At 35.3% G+C, this 18,752-nt stretch overlaps 1 protein-coding gene across 1 annotated transcript in view; it reads left to right on the forward strand.

The window, feature by feature from the left end:
• The window catches only part of LOC106050854 (hepatitis A virus cellular receptor 1-like), a 15,711-nt gene extending 2,116 nt beyond the window's left edge, over positions 1–13,595 (forward strand). Inside the window, exons 3-7 of the mRNA XM_056011392.1 lie at positions 666–751; positions 4,069–4,150; positions 7,232–7,465; positions 10,778–11,656; positions 12,613–13,595. Of these exons, the coding sequence (XP_055867367.1) occupies positions 666–751; positions 4,069–4,150; positions 7,232–7,465; positions 10,778–11,646 (1,271 nt within the window). The 3' untranslated portion in view covers positions 11,647–11,656; positions 12,613–13,595. The remainder of the gene's footprint in view (positions 1–665; positions 752–4,068; positions 4,151–7,231; positions 7,466–10,777; positions 11,657–12,612) is intronic.
• Positions 13,596–18,752: the final 5,157 nt, after the last annotated feature.

Here is an 18,752-nt window from a genome sequence, read left to right on the forward strand (position 1 = left end):
AGCCGATGAAAATAATAGAGTGTAGAATAAATGAGAATCGGACCAGATCACATCCCAATTGCAAGAAAAGGGACGCCTATTATAAGATATTACACATGACCAACGCATCATTTTTCGACTCAGAATCGGACACACCAGAATGAGACAACATATGTTCCGGATGCTAAAAGTCGGGACGTGCGAAACCTGCCCTTGTGGAGAATCACCAGAGAAAACTGACCACGCACTTCGAAGCTGAATACTATATCAAGAGACCCGAAAAAGATTCTAGAACCAAATTACTCCTATAGAAGAAAAACTATGATGAGAACTCCCTGATCTGGAAATCACTGCGCGGTTCATTATATATATATATATATAGGATTACTGACAAAAAAATGAGAACGAAGAAGATGTAGTTATTCACCAAATTTCGATTTCAAGGAAAATGATTAATCACTAATATTAATTAACTAATTGTTTGTTTTTATTTATTTATTGGTTCTTGTCTTGAGAGGTACAATGAACAATTGTGTAAAGCTTCAATTTGATCTGAGAATGGGAAATGTAAGAAAAACAAGTTCAAACTTTTTTTTTTACCTTACAAACAGACAGACAGATATAAGCTTTGTTAAAAAACAACTTCTTTACTTTCTGATATTTCAACACATAACGCATAATTTCAGTGACCTGCCAGTTCAGTGACTCCATTTTGTCGATGGGAACGTGCTTCCGGTACTTTTCATTGCCAGTCACGTGGGCCCAAGCAAAAGTAAGATCTTTTTGTTACAGATGATTGTTTTTAACACCATAGGATTAACAGCAATAAGAAATTTAAAGTCATCGAAATACGACATATATTTGAGCGGACAGTTACATCTGTGTATCTGTCTATCTATCTATCTATCTATCTATCTATCTATCTATCTATCTATCTATCTATCTATCTATCTATCTATCTATCTATCTATCTATCTATCCATCCATCCATCCATCCATCCATCCATCCATCTATCTATCCATCCATCCATCCATCCATCTATCTATCTATCTATCTATCTATCTATCTATCTATCTATCTATCTATCTATCTATCTATCTATCTATCTATCTATCCATCCATCCATCCATCCATCCATCCATCTATCTATCCATCCATCCATCCATCCATCCATCTATCTATCTATCTATCTATCTATCTATCTATCTATCTATCTATCTATCTATCTATCTATCTATCTATCTATCTATCGATATATATATGTGTGTGTGTGTGTGTGTATGTGTGACTTTTATTTGGAAAAAGACTAACGATTTTCTTTAAAATTTCAAGGTGTATATGTATATGAAAATAATAATTCTCAACTCATTTGCCGCATGGGGAAACCTCGAGGTTGGCCGTTATATTGGTCTGAAATTTAATTTTGGCTCTAAAATCTTATGAGAAAAAAATTCTATGACGTCAAAAAAATTCACACCGATTACGTCACTAGGCTTACAGCAGTACACTAAAACATTTCTTTGGAAACATAAACAATTTTTTATGAATCAGTAGACCTAATTAAACATCTGCACACCATCTTTTTGTAGGCTCTATTAGACTTGTCAACAAAGTAAAAGTCACCTACACGGCTCTCCGCAATTAAAGTGTAAACTTTTAATAAAACTCGCAAAACACAATAACCAAGCATACCTTTGCAAATTTTATTTCCTTTGTTTTTTCTTCTATAGTTCCACAATAAATTAATCTGCTCAGTGTTTGTAAGATTCTGTGCATTATTAAAATACAAAATAAAAGCGATGATCATTTATGTATTGCATTGTAATAATTGAATTGAGCGCTGTGGCCCAATCTGTATAACTTTACATAGGCGGGAAGGGGCTATCTGGAAGCAGGTTTCTTTGATGCCTTTATACAGATTTGTCTTTGAGTCCGAGGATTAAGGAGGAGTGCAATATTTTACATGCTTACGTAGCACCTGCTGCGACCCACATAGTTTGCCACATCCAAAGCAAACATAACCATTATATGCGGTGGTCTATTTAGATTTTCTTTTTTGCCGTCTACGTCTATCCTCGCCAGCAGCCTTTGTAAAAAACAAAATCCAGCTATCTCCTTTTGAAGCCGCCTTCAGCCAGATGGCCTACTTCATGTCAGTGAAAGCGAGATGGTGACTAAGCTGGTCTTCAAAACGTTTCTGTGGGGCATAACTGTTAAGTCTGCCACCTTACAGCTCACAAAAAAGACTGACTTTTGCAAACGTTCGTCCTCCCACTCCGCATACGGAATAGTGATTTCTCCAGCGAAACTGTTGGACCATAAGAAGTTCTTCTATACTGTCTATACCGGCGTTCGCTAGAACATCGCTGTTTGTCCCTGATTCGCTGCTCATCGATAAAAAAGAAAAGGCCGCTACCATTATTGACATCGCCGTACCACTATCTCATAATTAAAAAAAAAATGAGCTAGAAAAACAACGAAAATATGGGAACCTTGGCTTGAAGATTATGCGTTTATGGAAATTATCTAAAATAACAATATACCCCATTGCCATATCAACCGAGGGAATAATAACAACTGACCTAACAGATACGTTCAAGGCCCTTGGCATTCCTAGGAACATTCTCGTTGCCTGTCAGAGGGCGGTACTTCTGCAGACCTGCCACATCTCCAGAAAATTCCTCGGTGGAAACTGATAAAAGGACTACGATGAATTTTGTTTCCCTTTAACGAAACTCGACCCTGGCTTCGCCAGAGAATGAATTCTCGCTCTTTTATAATAATAATAATTTTATTTATCAAGCGCTGTTAACAAACAAAATGTTGGCTCAAGGCGCTGTAATAACATTACAAACACAGACACGACAGGTAAAATGACAGTTAATCTAAAAAAAAGTTTAAAATTGGTGTCCTTATGTCCATGATTAAGCGAAAACATATTAGGCGACAAGACAAGAAGTCTTAGTTAATTTCTGTATAGTACACGTTTTCTCAGATCCTTATAGAGGGTTGAGAGAACAACTGCTTGGTAGACACTGATTTTCTTTTAGGCATGTGGAGTGATTTATTCCGCTAACTCACTCCTGGAGGCGTCCAAAAGTACTACTGGCCCTGGCCAGCCGGTTAACAATTTCTCTTGAAAACGATGCGCCATGTTTCCTAGAGTTGAAGTGGTCTACCACGTTAAAGGGATGTCCTTTTGAGGGGATCTTTACGGCTGACTAGGTTTTATTTTTTATTCTGGAATATGACATCTGTTTTGTTTTTGTTTTATTTTGTTTTGTTTTTTTAGCTTAATACAGAATAGAGAAAACAAAAGGAAGCGGCAGCGTATGCAAAGTCTCGGACTGTTATAAATTCTTTACCCACAAAAAAATAATTATTTGATGAATCGTTCTTAAAGAATACTATGGCAATGTTTTTGCTCTGTTAAAAGTATATTTTAAAAAATCACGTTCTAACCTAAGGACATTGCATCAGTTAATGTTTCGTAGTAATTACTTAATGAATTATGCTAATCGCAATATTAATGTCTGAACGTAACCTTTGAGAGAAGATACACTACTAAGACTTTCTTCCAAGCCAATAATAGCCCCAATACTTTTATGCCAAAAATGCTATGTAAACGACTCGACTCGAGATGCATTTTTCTACACTGTATCTTATCTTATGAAATACAGACGTTACTTCCAAACAATACAATGTATGGGGACTTTCTATTCAACTCGCCATGTACATTGACATTGAAAACTAAAAAAAAAACAAAACAGGAAAGCTACTCTTTACTCGAAGGCTCATGTTTTTCATTACAATAATATTACCAAAATAAGTAAATATCTTTTCTCAACAATGTATTCAACCAGCGAGGTTCGGTCACCTGGTGCTAATATGCATATGATACGTAGGTAGATGATTTCACAAAGCGACACGGAATTGCTTTTAATTTTTTGTTCATGTGTGTTTAAAAGTATTTTTTGTTTATGGTGTAGAGCAAAGGGAAAGTAGATGGAAAGAATGTACTTTATATTTTGTGTTTCAAACTTATAACTTACACACAGGGAATTATTATTGTCTCTTTGATTTCACAGACAAACTGTTCTTCATTTAATGGAGCACTGGCTATGTTAAACTCTTCGCAAGTGACCGATGCCTTAAAAAACGCCGCATATGGTAGGTATATCTAAGTACATTCGAAGCTCAAAAGCTTGTTCTAGTTTAGACTTAACGTTGTCCTTGTTGGAGGAAATGACCATTGATCCTCAACGTGATATAGTTGCTATAAATTTAACCCCAAAGCGTTTGGGTCGGTAACTCGACAGCCGATGTTTTAGCGAAATCAGAATGCCATCTGACACAAGAAAGTTGATGCCTATTATAAGCAATCCCAACAAGATCAACGTCTAATCTTTCGACTAAGGACACAACAGTATGAGACAACATATGTACCGGAAGCTCAAAATTGGAACCTGTGAAATCTCCCCATGTGGAGTGTCACCAGAGAATGCCAACCATGTCCTCCAAAACTGCACTCTTTACCATGAGGGCCGTGCAAGACACTGGCCCCCTAAACACCCCAATAGAAAGAAAACTATATGGAGAGCCCCTGATTCGGAAACCACTGCGCAGTTCATCTCATGTATTGGTCTAGTCACCTGAACGCTTCAACATACAATTGAGAACGAAGAAGAAAAAGAAGGAATCTGGCACCTGGACCTATGAAAGTGTTTGAACTCTAGTCTGTCGAGTATATCATTAAAACTATCAACGTTGTAGGCCAACTAGCGTGTAGTGTGTAACGAAACTAGAGTGTAGTGTGTAACCAAAGTAGAGTGTAGTGTTCAACCAAAGTAGAGTGTAGTGTTTAACTAAAGTAGAGTGTAGTGTGTAACCAAAGTAGAGTGTAGTGTGTAACCAAAGTAGAGTGTAGTGTGTAACCAAACTAGAGTGTAGTTTGTAATTAAACTAGAGTGTAGTGTGTAACCAAACTAGGGTGTATTGTGTAATCAAACTAGAGTGTAGTGTGTAATTAAACTATAGTGCAGTGTTTAACCAAACTAGGGTGTAGTGTGTAATCAAAGTAGAGTTTAGTGTGTAACCAAAGTATAGAGTAGTGTGTAACCAAAAGCTGAGTCTATGTCTCATGGAACTATAGGCTAATTGAAACTTGGGTCAGGGAGGTCAAATTGCTAGACATTTTTTACTTAACTTTAATTTTTTCTAAAAAATCGTTAGAGCCAATTTCGAGAAGCATGCCCAGGTACCAGGTTCCTTTTGCTTTTTTTGATTCTTTTTAAGCCGGTGAATGTGCAATCTTAAAAGACGAATGTTTAAAGCTAAAGAATTAGAACAACTTTTATATGTGAAAAATAAAGAGAGAAAATAATGAGATCTGTTATTGTGCTTTTATTTTAATAAATTCACATTCATATTATTTACACTGGATCTTTATCGCACCATTGTAATTTCAAGCGTATACCACACGTCTAGGCAGACGTCAGTCAATAGAGCATACCACACGTCTAGGCAGACTATAGTCCATAGAGCATACCACACGTCTAGGCAGACGACAGTCCATAGAGCATACCACACTCTTAGGCAGACGACAGTCCATAGAGCATACCACACGACTAGGCAGACGACAGTCCATAGAGCATACCACACGACTAGGCAGATGTCAGCCCATAGAGCATACCACACGTCTAGGCAGACGACAGTCCATAGAGCATACCACACGACTAGGCAGATGTCAGCCCATAGAGCATACCACACGTCTAGGCAGACGACAGTCCATAGAGCATACCACACGACTAGGCAGACGACAGTCCATAGAGCATACCACACGACTAGGCAGATGTCAGCCCATAGAGCATACCACACTCTTAGGCAGACGACAGTCCATAGAGCATACCACACGACTAGGCAGACGACAGTCCATAGAGCATACCACACGACTAGGCAGACGACAGTCCATAGAGCATACCACACGACTAGGCAGACGTCAGTCCATAGAGCATACCACACTCTTAGGCAGACGACAGTCCATAGAGCATACCACACGACTAGGCAGACGACAGTCCATAGAGCATACCACACGACTAGGCAGATGTCAGCCCATAGAGCATACCACACGACTAGGCAGACGACAGTCCATAGAGCATACCACACGACTAGGCAGACGTCAGTCCATAGAGCATACCACACGACTAGGCAGACGACAGTCCATAGAGCGTACCACACGACTAGGCAGACGTAAAACACGTAACTCTTGACCAAAGAGACACCTATTTTTTTAGTTCATAGCTATGTATTACCCGCGGATCTTAAGAATATAAAAATAATTGGAATAGAGCTAAAAGTAGCTATTTTACCTAGAGATATCGAGATCCAATTATTGAATGAAAACATTGGGTTGTTTATTTAGTATTATGTGCACGATATTAAGATGTTAAATATATTTTATAATAAAAGCGAACGCGTGAATTTATCTGTAAATTTAACATTGTTAGTTTAATTTATGTAGATATAGATCTAAAATCTATAAAAAAAATTGAACGCCACAGTAGTCTAGTCAATAACTAAACACTTTAAAATTTTTAAAATTCTGATCAGCACAGCGATATGGTTTTTATAACAAACTTTTTAGTGTTCTAACAAGTTGGGGGTAAATTAGGGTACGATGTTTTTTTTTATGTTTAAATGCTCAAATATTACATCTATATCTTAATTGGTGGTGAATATTCAAGCAGAAGAAAACCCAAGATAATCAGCTCATAAAAAAGCTGAATTAGCCGATAATATTTATTTAAATGAAGACATTTATTTTTTTTCACATCACAGCCACTTTTTTTTATTGTCTTTAACAGAAAATATGTTTAAAATAATACAATTTGTGTGATGTTTTAAACTGTTTGTTTTATCTACTTGATTTACATAATTATGTTTTGTTTGTATTTTTATAGTTTTTATAATTTGGTTGGGTATCCCATATTATCCATTTATGGAGGGTAATATGGGATACTAAAATGATTTCATTTTATTTCTATAACTCAAAAAGTAATGCTCAAATCCATCTGATCTTTAGTGGAAAGTTTATTTCATATTTACTGAATCCATTTTATATTAGCGTTTGGTAAATATATATTAATTATAAGTTTTATAACACTTTTAAGTCAAGTATCTCATAATACCCCATACATACATGCATACATACGTCAAACTTTCTACTTTATAGTATACATATACATTTTCCAGGTATATACGTTTGGTTCGGAGCGAACGATATTGATGTTGAAGGCACTTGGATCTGGGACCACAACAAACAGTCGGCATCTCCGATGGCATCAGGAAGCGTGTGGTCCTCTGGGGAACCTAGCGGAGGTGTTAGCACTTGGGACTGCGGCGAGATTTACGTCGGCCTGAGCACGCCTTATGTTGCTTACTCGGACACTTGTTCACTACTCAATGCATATCTCTGTATGGAGATGCGTAAGTAAGCTACTAATAATTAGCAGACATGGGCGATTAAAATACTGAATACAAAAAAAGAAATTAATCAGTTATTATTATAAATGAAATAAGAAAAGCTAAGTACTTTTCACTTTTGAATCGATAAGTAGTAAAATGCAGATAAACAATGCAGTATTCGGAAAATTCAACCTAATGACCTGTATTAAAAGCAAAATGCAATTAGTGAATTAAATAGCAAAATAAAAAAGATTTAATTAAATAATTAATATAAATAATATAAAATATTAAATAACATATACATAGTAGCCAAGGGGGGGGGGGGGCGGAGTCTAGTGATTTATTTTTTGTTTAAAACCCCCTCCCTGGGGGGTTTTGCAGTTAAATCCCCCTCTTCTATAAAACAAAACAAAAGATAATAATAACGTAAACAACAGTTCCCTAATTCCAAGAGAAGAGTTAAGGAACAGTTTGATTTTAAACCTCCCTCCGAGATTTACGCTAAAACCCCCTCATCAATATAAGACTATTCATTTTTCAGTCATTAGTTTCTATGAGCGTAGCCAAGTGGGGTTTTGCGTAACTCCCCTTCTCCAGAAAAAAAAAAGCGGGGGGAGGGGGGAAACCCATCTCTTCCATATAAAAAAAAGCAAATTACACTCAAATTCTATGAGCGTAGTCAAAGGGCATTTTGAGTTTAAACACACCTCCAGCGGGGTTTGAAGCATGGAAAATACTTCTTCAATATAAAAAAAAGCAAATTACACGCACAAAATTCTATGAGCGTAGCCAAACGAATTTGAGTTTAATCCCCATTCAGCGGGGTTTGAAGCCAAAAAATACCTCTTCAATACATAAAAAAGCGAACTACACACTCAAAATGCTATGAGTGTATATAGAGGGTGTTTCGAGTTACACCCCTCCCCCTTTTTTAGAGTGGTTTGATGCAAAAAAAATACCTCTTCAATATGAAAAAGTAAAATACACACTAAAAATTCTATAAGCTAAGAGGGGTTCGGAGCTTAAAATTCCCTCTACAGAAAATTTAGAGTTTGGATATGTCTCTCTTCAATATTATTCTAAAGCAAACTACACTCACCAGATTCTATGAGCGTAGCTAAGGGGGTTTGGAATTTATTTTTAAAAATTCTAGAAATTTTTTTAGTTTGAATTCCCCCCCCCACCCCAACATATGATTTTGACAATAAAACTCCCCTTTTTTGATATAAATTCTAAAGCAAACTACAGTCACCTAATGCCAAGAGCATGGTCAAGACAGGTTACAAATTTCTACCAGTGGCTGAGCTTCATTGATAAAGTGCTGGGTTAGCTGACGTATTTTTCAAAGTTGTAAATACATAAATATATTTATATGCGGCACCTCATTCCCATTTTTTTCTTATTGCGCACTCGATACAAAAAGGTTGCCCACCCATGTCAAGACTAACAATAATAAACCTGTGCTATTAGAAATATTTTTTAGAATTTTTTTAGTTTAGTGCAATAGCACGCTTTTAGCTTTCTCACTGCGCGAGGTGGGACAGGTAGAGGAGGTAAAGAGTGTGTCTATATTACCGTCATCGCTTTTTACATGCTTCAAAAATAAAATGTACTCAGTGCCCAAGCCTCCTCAAGGGAACTAATTCCACTTAACTTATACCACTACCATCTGTCATGCAATTCAATTTCTAATAGATCTAGACGAGGGGTGGGCAACCATTTTGTATCGAGGGCCGCTTTTTAAAATCTGGAAATGGTGGTCCGCATATGCGTATACAACTTGGAAAGATACTCTAGCTGACTGTGTAGAATGGCTCTTAATTCATATTTACACTGTATTATGTTAACGTTTCTTTCTTTTTTTTTCCCACACTCCACGTTAAGGAATTACAACAAGAGTTAGCAATGTTTGAAACCAATTTTACGATTTTTAAAAAAAATTGCTGTTGTCTTTTTATATTACAATATCCCTACAAATATACAGTTGTACTTAATGTGCAGTATTTTCTTTTTAAACTTGAGCATAATGTTCCGGAACTTTGGAACTAGCTTACTAGTTGTTACCCCTGTGACTGTTGTCAAAGTACAGTCAGTCAAGATCGACCAGTAATTATACTTGTTTAGTTTCTTTGCATACTGAATGAGGCGATATATGTTCCGAACGTTAAATTTCGGGACGAGTGAAACCTGCCCCTGTGGAGCATCACCAGAGAATGCTGGTCATGTCCTTCAATGGTGCATACTGGATCATAAGACCCGAACAAGACTCTGGACCCAACGCCCTCCTATAGAACCAAAACTATTCGGAGAACTGCCTGATCTGGAAGCCACTGCGCGGTTCATCTCAGATATAGGATTACTGATCTGAACCCTCCAACGTGTAAAATGAGAACAAGGAAGAAGAAGAACAGATGTATGTGTACCCAAATTGTGTGAACAGCATCAAAGTTTTGTAAAGTGTAAAAAATAAAGCTTCTGGCACCCATAAGACTCCGTGGAAGTATTGACTGTAACTTCTCTTTGCTTTGAGTTTTGTCCTCTGGAGCTGAATCAGCTACTGCACTAAATTGTGAGCTGATGTAATTGAGAACTGGTTCTTGACTTTTTAAAATTTGCTTTTATAAATTGGGCGATTAAGGAATCTAAATAAAATGTTGTACTTTTAGTCAATTCACTAGAAATAGTTTCAACCTTTCAGCAATGGAAAATGACAAAACCTATTTTTTTGCTTGATTGTAGAAATTGGAAAGCCTTATTTGAAAAGATTTAACATGCATTTGCATTCCATTTGAAAATGGCCCGTTGTAGTATAAATCGTGAAACACATGAAATCTGTCTTCCACTCTTCATTAGAATTATTGGTAACAAAGTCACAGTCAATGTCCTTCAAGTTTCATAACAATTTAACAATTTCTTTCTTATTGTTCTCAATTGCATTGGCCATGATAAGATATCAGATTTCTGTACGTCTCGGCTGGTCGCATAAAACAATCAGGCCCGCGGGCCGCAATTAGCCCACCCCTGTTCTAGACTAACACAAGTAAATCAGTGCGATTACAAATATTTTTACCAAGTTTTTGTTTCATGCACTTTGATTCTTTTAAGTTTCTGATTAGTTACCTGGACCAGTTGGGAAAGGGTGGAGGTGTGGGTCGGATAAAGAAAGGAATATCCACTAAGTGTGTTGCTGTGTATGTTATACATTTTATTCAATGTAGATTTGTGAGTAAAAGGTTATAGATTTAGTTTTGGTCGACTGATTGCGAAATAAATTCAATAAATTATTGATTACAAATGTTTTAAAATTTATATATTACTATTCTCTATTTTCAGCTTTACCAACAACCACAACCACTGTAACGACCACAACCACTACACCAACAACCACTACAACTAAAACAACCACAACGACTTCAACTACAACAACCTCTACAACCACTACAACGCCAACAACCACTACTACCCCAACAACAACTACTAAACCAACAACCACTACAACACCAACAACCACTACTACGCCAACAACCACTACAACACCAACAACCACAACTACGCCAACAACCACTACAACACCAACAACCACAACTACGCCAACAACCACTACAACACCAACAACCACTACTACCCCAACAACAACTACTAAACCAACAACCACTACAACACCAACAACCACAACTACGCCTACAACCACTACAACACCAACAACCACAACTACGCCTACAACCACTACAACACCAACAACCACTACAACACCAACAACCACAACTACGCGTACAACCACTACATCTTTGTTAACAACGACAACACAACCAGATACCTTCACTTCACCAACAACAACTTCCCCCCCAGAAACCACAACAGAGTCCCCATCCACTACAACAACAGAAATATACAGCACCACAGAAACTCAAGTGACAGAAGAATCTCTGTCATCAGAAACAACGCCTACATTAGATGAAACAACTCCTGCAGTGACAGAAACAACTCCAAAATTGACAGAATCAACCGAAGAATTTCAAGAGAGTAACACAGCAGTGGACTTGAACCCCATCCCTCTGGCCACCTCAAAGCCAGAACCTCCAGCTACTAGAAGAATAATTTACACAGGCGGAGTAGCAGACGCAAAAGCTCATCCTTTCCTTATCTCTCTTCCTGCCATTGTCGTTATAATTCTCTTTCGACTCAGAGAAATCATGAGTTAAATCTTCTTTGGTAGGTATCCTTGAAGTACTAGTTTGAGATTTTCATTTTTCATTCATGTCGGGAGAGCTCTATATATAGCTGGCTTTATTGGTGTATCTGGTATACAAAATAAAGACATCGTTGATAAAGCATGTTTTTTTAAAAGCAATAAGATCGTAATTTTTAGCACGACTAGATTCCAATTTCATTTTTTAAAGCTCTATTCTTTGTAGCACAAAAAAATCTGAATACGGAGAAAACTTGGACTTCATTTCATGACAGTATCGCAACTGTAAAATTATTTTAAAATCAATACCCGGATGCAATTTTAGTTTAGCGTCATTAGGCGTCATAGATGTTTAGTTTTATGGTGAAAATTTTTAGTAAATGTGCCAACTATAATATCAATACATCTTATTTATCTCAATCTCTGTCTACTGGGGAATTTCACAGAAATGTAAGCAAATGCCAAGATCGGTAAATTGAACTTCAGTGTAGCTAACTTAATAGAAAATCGAGCAAAATAAAAAAGTCAGAAAAAAACAATTTATCTAAGGGTAATGTCTCCGAGCTTACAACTATACACATCAATAATGCGGAAGCTATGTCCCATATTTTATATCAAACAAATTAATATAATTACTAATAATCTATTGACAGATTGGTTAATTTATTTTTATTGATTTATGTTTTGTTAGGTACAATTAAGGATTATTAAAGTTTTATTAATTACTAGTAATAATTATTTTCTTTGTTTGATACCATAAGACAAATTAATCTTTCAGTATAAAGCGATATGGGTAAATATGTTGGGGTACAGGACCATCATGGATGCACGCTATTTCTCCCATACACATTCTAGGATCAACTTGAATTAACTAATTATTCAATTCATTGTTTGTAATTAATGATATTGTTTCTTCTTCCTCTTAGATAAGCTTTAAATTATTAAAAAGCATTTTGTTATTTATTTTTTTAATATTTAGCTCCATCCATCAAACTCGGTGAGCCAAGTAGAGACCAATGCTGATCACTCTGGGGCTCGTCTGTACATAGGACTGACTGCAGTTGACCCTCAGTGCCAGTGAGTTATTGTAACGCGAACGTGTTAGACTGACCGGCGCAGATTTCCAACTGAAACTTTGTTGATGCAACAAAGTAAATGCACACTATTGAAGACACTTTCATGTGTATTATATTCATTACATACAAGACCTAAATAAAGTCATCTATTTTTTTTTACGAAAGGACAATACAATTTGTTGTCGTCGGCATTCCCACATATGGATTTATATTTTTAACATGAGAAAAGATTATATCGAATTTATTACTATATTAAGCATGTCACTAGAGCGTGCTATAGGCATAGGCAAACTACGCAGCCGCCTGGGGCCCTCGCACAGGGCTCTTAATATTTTTTTTCTAAATATGGATCAAACCTCAAACTTTACAGAAATCTATGACTCTATGTCTACTAGCCTAGTTCTAAGTCTCTATTATGATCTAGGGCTTATTCGCGAATGTTTAGATCCACTTGTTAGATTACTTATGTTAGAAGACCATTGTTTCTTCCTTTTGGTGAAATGCCAAAACATTACCTCTAATCTGGTGATCATGAATCCACCATGAAGTACATTATCGCTATTGGTGCCATATGAATTTATCTTATTAGTCGATTTAGATCTAGATACAGGGCGGTTTTTGTAAATTTTTTTGTGTGTAAATTTTTGCTTATTTTTCGGTCTGAATTTTTTTTTCTATTTCGTTAGGCGCCAACCTATTCACTTCGCCTAGGGCTTCCGATTACCTAAGTCTGGCCCTGATATTATTATGAATAAAAGAATTTTTTTTTTACACAAAGAGTTTTTATTTCTAGTATACCACAACTGGCGTTTAATTTAATAGATATAGTATGGATATAGTTTAAAGTGTGCATTGTATAGATCATAAATCATCTTAATAAAGAAAATATGAAAACAAAAAGTCACATTAGTTGTTCTCTTTGCTCAATAGTAATGCAGCGTTTCTCAAACTGGAGGAAGGGGCAGCGAGACCGCACGTTGTGACAACCATCAATGGCTGAAACTTAAAGTGATAAAATATCAGAAACAAGGAAAAAATCAATCTACTTTTGAAAGTTATCTAGACAATTAACTATTATTGCTTTTTTTTCGGGTGGGGGGGGGGATAAAAAGTAAAATTTAAAAGTACTAACTTTTAGGAGAGTTTATTTTAAGATGGGGTAACCAAAATGAGAAACTTCTCATCTGAGCTGGTTTGGTCGTGTTGTCAATCACGTGTCAGTGGCCAAATCCGGCCTTTAGGTTACAGTGGAGAGCACAAAGAAAGTGTTACCCTAGGAAAAGCTGGTGAGAGAACACTCTAGATATTCTGCTAAGGACAGCTGCTGACGCGAGTCTTGGTTCTGGTGAAGGTTATGCTAACTGGACATGATATCATCTATTTTGCGAAGGTCAAACTTAAGTTCCGTTTGGCAGCAGTGCAGGAGAGACACCTCCTTCTGTAGTGCTCTGGCAATATATTACACGGGTAAAACTGTTTCTAGCGACTCCTCTGGTGCCAACCACTTTTATTTGTAACTACGACAGCCCATAAATTATTTCAGAGGTAATTGATCCCCCCCCAACCCCTTTACTACTTAGGTCTTTCTACTTGGTGGAACTCTGAACAAGACGGGACAATGATTCCAATTGTGAGCTATTAACTAACATGAAACAGTTCAATCAAAATTTTTTTTTCTTACCTTAAGATCTATAGTTGTGATAAGATACAGTAAAGAATTACCTTACTTACTATGCGATTTTTAAAGGCTTTAATAACTAGAAATTATTAGTTTAGAATAAAAAAAAGGTTAGAGATTAACCAAGATATTCCCAGAATCAATCATTTGACAACGTTCCGATAAAGACCTGAAACAAAAAAATCTGAATGTAGAAATAGTAATTAAGTTCTTTTGTTAAATGCATATGATTACAATTATTTTGAACTATAATAAGGGCTGCTTTAACATGCTGTAAGCTGGAGATATTAACCGCTCTTTTGACCAAGCTTATATCAACTCACTCTGTCTGTATTTTAAAAAGTTTGTACACGCTATTTCTCACTCATTCGATCTAGGATTAAGGTGAAATTTGGTACAATTATTTCTTTTACCTTACAACACAAGAAGCAATAAAAAGAATAAACCAATTACTTATTTAACTCTTGCTCTCTGTAATTATCTACCCACGTTACGACGGAGTTTATAAAATTAAACATTAATTTAATTTAATGAGGTCAAATCAACGTTGGTATCGTCAGCTAGGAGAGAAAGAGTTAACTATTGGCTGTATATGCTGAATTTGTCCCCTTGAGGACTCTTGATACCCGAGTGAACATTTTTGTTATACATTTTCAAAAACGATCATGTCAACATTCACTAAGACACCCCCTTCTTCCCTCCCTTTATCACAATTGGTCCAGACAAGTGATATGATCATAGCGCATTGAAAAAATTACAAGCTAAATAAAAACAATTGGTAACAATATTTCTAATCGCACAGATTTATTATATCCTGGGTAATATTGTCCGCAGTTACATAACTAACCCTAACTAATTGATACAATTACACTTAAAATAAGCTTTGATTTAAAAAAAAAAATATTTTCATTTTGTTGTGTTATGTTAAAGCCTTAAAAATAACAACAACATGATACTATCATAATATTTATAAATTAACTCTAATAAAGTCTTGGCGCATCTCTCTCCCAGGTGAGGATGGAATCACTGATAATTTACTCTTACACGTAAATAAAAAATTTCAATCGAATACAACTTAAACAGATTATAAGTATTTCGTTACAGTTTTATATAAGAACAAGGTTACAAAGACAGTTTGTGTAAAAACACAAACTCAAAATTGGCCCCCAAATAGTCCACCCAGGCTGGTAAAATGCAGGTTTCAATATTTTCAGAAAGAACATCTGAATGAAATTCTATCAAAGACAAATGACAGAGAAGAATGGAGAAAGAAGGTTGACAGATTTTGTGTGGTGCCCCACCAGACCAAAGGATAGGTGAAAGTGAATGTGAAGTTAGATGTGAACCTGGGATAACTGATGATCTTATAATGAATATCTAATTGATCTAATTGTTTTGTAAAGGGTCAATCTCCTATTCAAATCATCAAGTTAAAAACATTTCCGCTAAAAAAAAAAGTCTTGCCTCGAGTCAAGTGTTCTATACCAATTGAACTGTGCTGCAGTTCACGCGATAATATGAAAAACCACTTATTTTATGCATACTAAATAAATTTGTTCTCTTTTAAAAAAGTAAACATTTTTTTGTGTGTAAATGTAGTAGTTAGTAAGAAAGAGCCTATTTAACTATTTAACAATACAAATGTAAAAAAAAATTGACAAAATATCTAAAACAGTTTTTTTTAAATTTGTCAAAAATATGGTGAACGACTATCCCCCCTAATAAACAGCCTCCTGTGTTTCTTACTATTATTAGTGAATAGTTGTAAAAGTGGTGTATTTTTATTGAAAAAAAAAAAAGCTACTTCCATATGTGATTTAAAAAATTAGATTTTTCGCTTTCAGAAAAGAAAAATTTAGCCGAATTTTTAATGGTCTAAAATATTATGATGTCGGATTTTCACTATCTTTTCTAATTTACGAGATCTTAACGGAACGGACGGACGAACAGACAGACATTCCATACAAAACTAATAGCGTCTTTTCCCCTTTCGAAGGCCGCTAACAATGTTGAGCATCTTATACATATAAAGATTCATTTTGATTTCTTAAGGGTTACTGGAGTGCGAAATTTTTTATTTTTTATTTTTGCTTTAACTTAATAACTTTTGTTGTATTATATCATGTGACAACTCATTAAAAAACATATATATTGAATGTTGTCTAATGTGTCCTGGTTGCCACGGTAATGGCGGTCATCTGAATATAAATAAAAATTACTTCATAAAGGCAAATTCTAAAATTTTTCAAACTGAAAAATTTCAAAGCTAAAAATACTTACACCTTAAAGTAAAAAGGTGTCTGGAAGGAGCTAGCTAGATTTTATCCATTTTCCCTTATAATTTTATTTAAAAGGATGATTTATTTACCTGTAAAATGTATCCACATTTTTCTTTCCCAAAAGATCATATATTAAAAACTTCTTCAGATAAAGTCATTAAAACTAGCTGATTCTCTGTATTATTTATCCCTGAATATTTGTACCAAACATGACACATTTATCTCTATTAGTTCCAGAGATTTTAGAAATATGTTACAGGGGCGGTTGCAAAAAAATGCATTCACTCACAAAACAGTGAATTTGTATTTAAAAAAATGTAAAATCGTGTTTACCATGCATCATTAAATTGCTTTTTTTTTCAATAACAAATGCTATTTTTTAGAACATTTTTGGTGCCAGTTTATAAAATACATGTCCAACTATATAATTACACCCAAATTGAAAAATCGATTTTTTTACCCAAAATCGACTTTTTCCCACTCCGTAACCCCTTAACGGTCATCAAGTGTATAAAAGTACATTAGTATTAGAATATAAGAGAATAAAAGTAAATTGTATTATAGATAACAGGACAAGTGTAATCGGTATAAAAGTATAAAGGTATAAAAATTATAAAAGTATTAAGGTACAAGACTATATGTCTATAAAAGTATAAAGCACTAGAGCACAAGCACTGGTGTAGCAGGGTATCTAATGGTTAGGAGTGAAGAATATGATAGTGAGATATAGAACTAAAAACTTTATATTCCTGCGTGTATCAATACAGTTACATTCTGTCAAGTAATACATGACATAAATTCGATATCTCTTAACTCTTACAGAATAGAAGAGAGGAAAGTATAAAGCAGTAAAGGGTATAAAGGAAGTATATGCGTAGGCCTATACGTTTAATATGAGTTTACGATATAAGAGTATGTAATGATAAATATGATTCTAAAAAAAAAAAAAAAAAAAAAAAAACAATACATAAATAATTTGCGAATAATAATAGTGATGTGTAGTTTGGCGTATGTCACATAACTTGTCATATTGTCACATTCTATTGTAAGACATTGTCTAAATAACATGCTCAGAGCGCCATGGTCCAATCGCAGTTGTGGACAACTGGGGAGGGAGGGGGTATTCGGTGCCGTTCAGTAAACACAACTCTGCTCGAGTCGGGTGTCGAACCTCGAGCCTTTTTCATAGGTAGCCAAGCCAAGTTCAAGCATACTTAACCTCTCGACCACGCTTCCCACTGATTGAACCGATACTGATTGAACCTAAAGATTAAGGCCTTAGGCCTATATTATAAACAATTATTTGCAGTGAATAAACTTCGATATTAATCTTTGTGTCAATGCAATTCACAAAAGCGTTTGTTACTGTTTTCATTGTTTCACAGCCCAGGCCAACGTTGGTTAATATGCATGACTGAATGCATGACGCTTAGGACGTAATCATCTTCTTTTTTTGAAGTAACGTCTGTATTATATCAGATAGAATAAGATATATTATTGAAACTTAAGTTAAAAAAAGCAAAGTTTCCCGAATCTCTCTCTATTCCCATATATATGTCTATCTTGTTGGCCTCTTTCAGTCGTAAAGACTATGGTTTATCTCGTAAAACACTTAGTCATGTGACAGTGGAGCACTATTTTGAAGACAACCACATCCGTCCGCAAATATCATTAAGATGGCTTTTGCTTTTGGTGGTAGTGGAGTACAGTGTTGCTTATGCACTCTTTCCTTCCAAAATTAACACCCATTTCTTTTCACTGTCCATAGCTTTCTTGATCATCATCTCTCTCCATAAAGTGCTGTCTAGGTCTATGTTTTCCCAGTAATCAGTATCAATATACGTTGCTTTGTGGTCCTGTTTGATTACATCCATTTAATGAACATATCTATCTATCTATCTATCTATCTATCTATCTATCTATCTATCTATCTATCTATCTATCTATCTATCTATCTATCTATGTATTTATGTATCTATCTATCTATCTATCTATCTATTTATCTATCTATCTATCTATCTATCTATCTATCTATCTATGTATGTATCTATGTATCTATGTATCTATCTATTTATCTATCTATCTA

This window comes from Biomphalaria glabrata, chromosome 14 (assembly GCF_947242115.1).
Source record: "Biomphalaria glabrata chromosome 14, xgBioGlab47.1, whole genome shotgun sequence".
NCBI lineage: Eukaryota > Metazoa > Mollusca > Gastropoda > Planorbidae > Biomphalaria > Biomphalaria glabrata.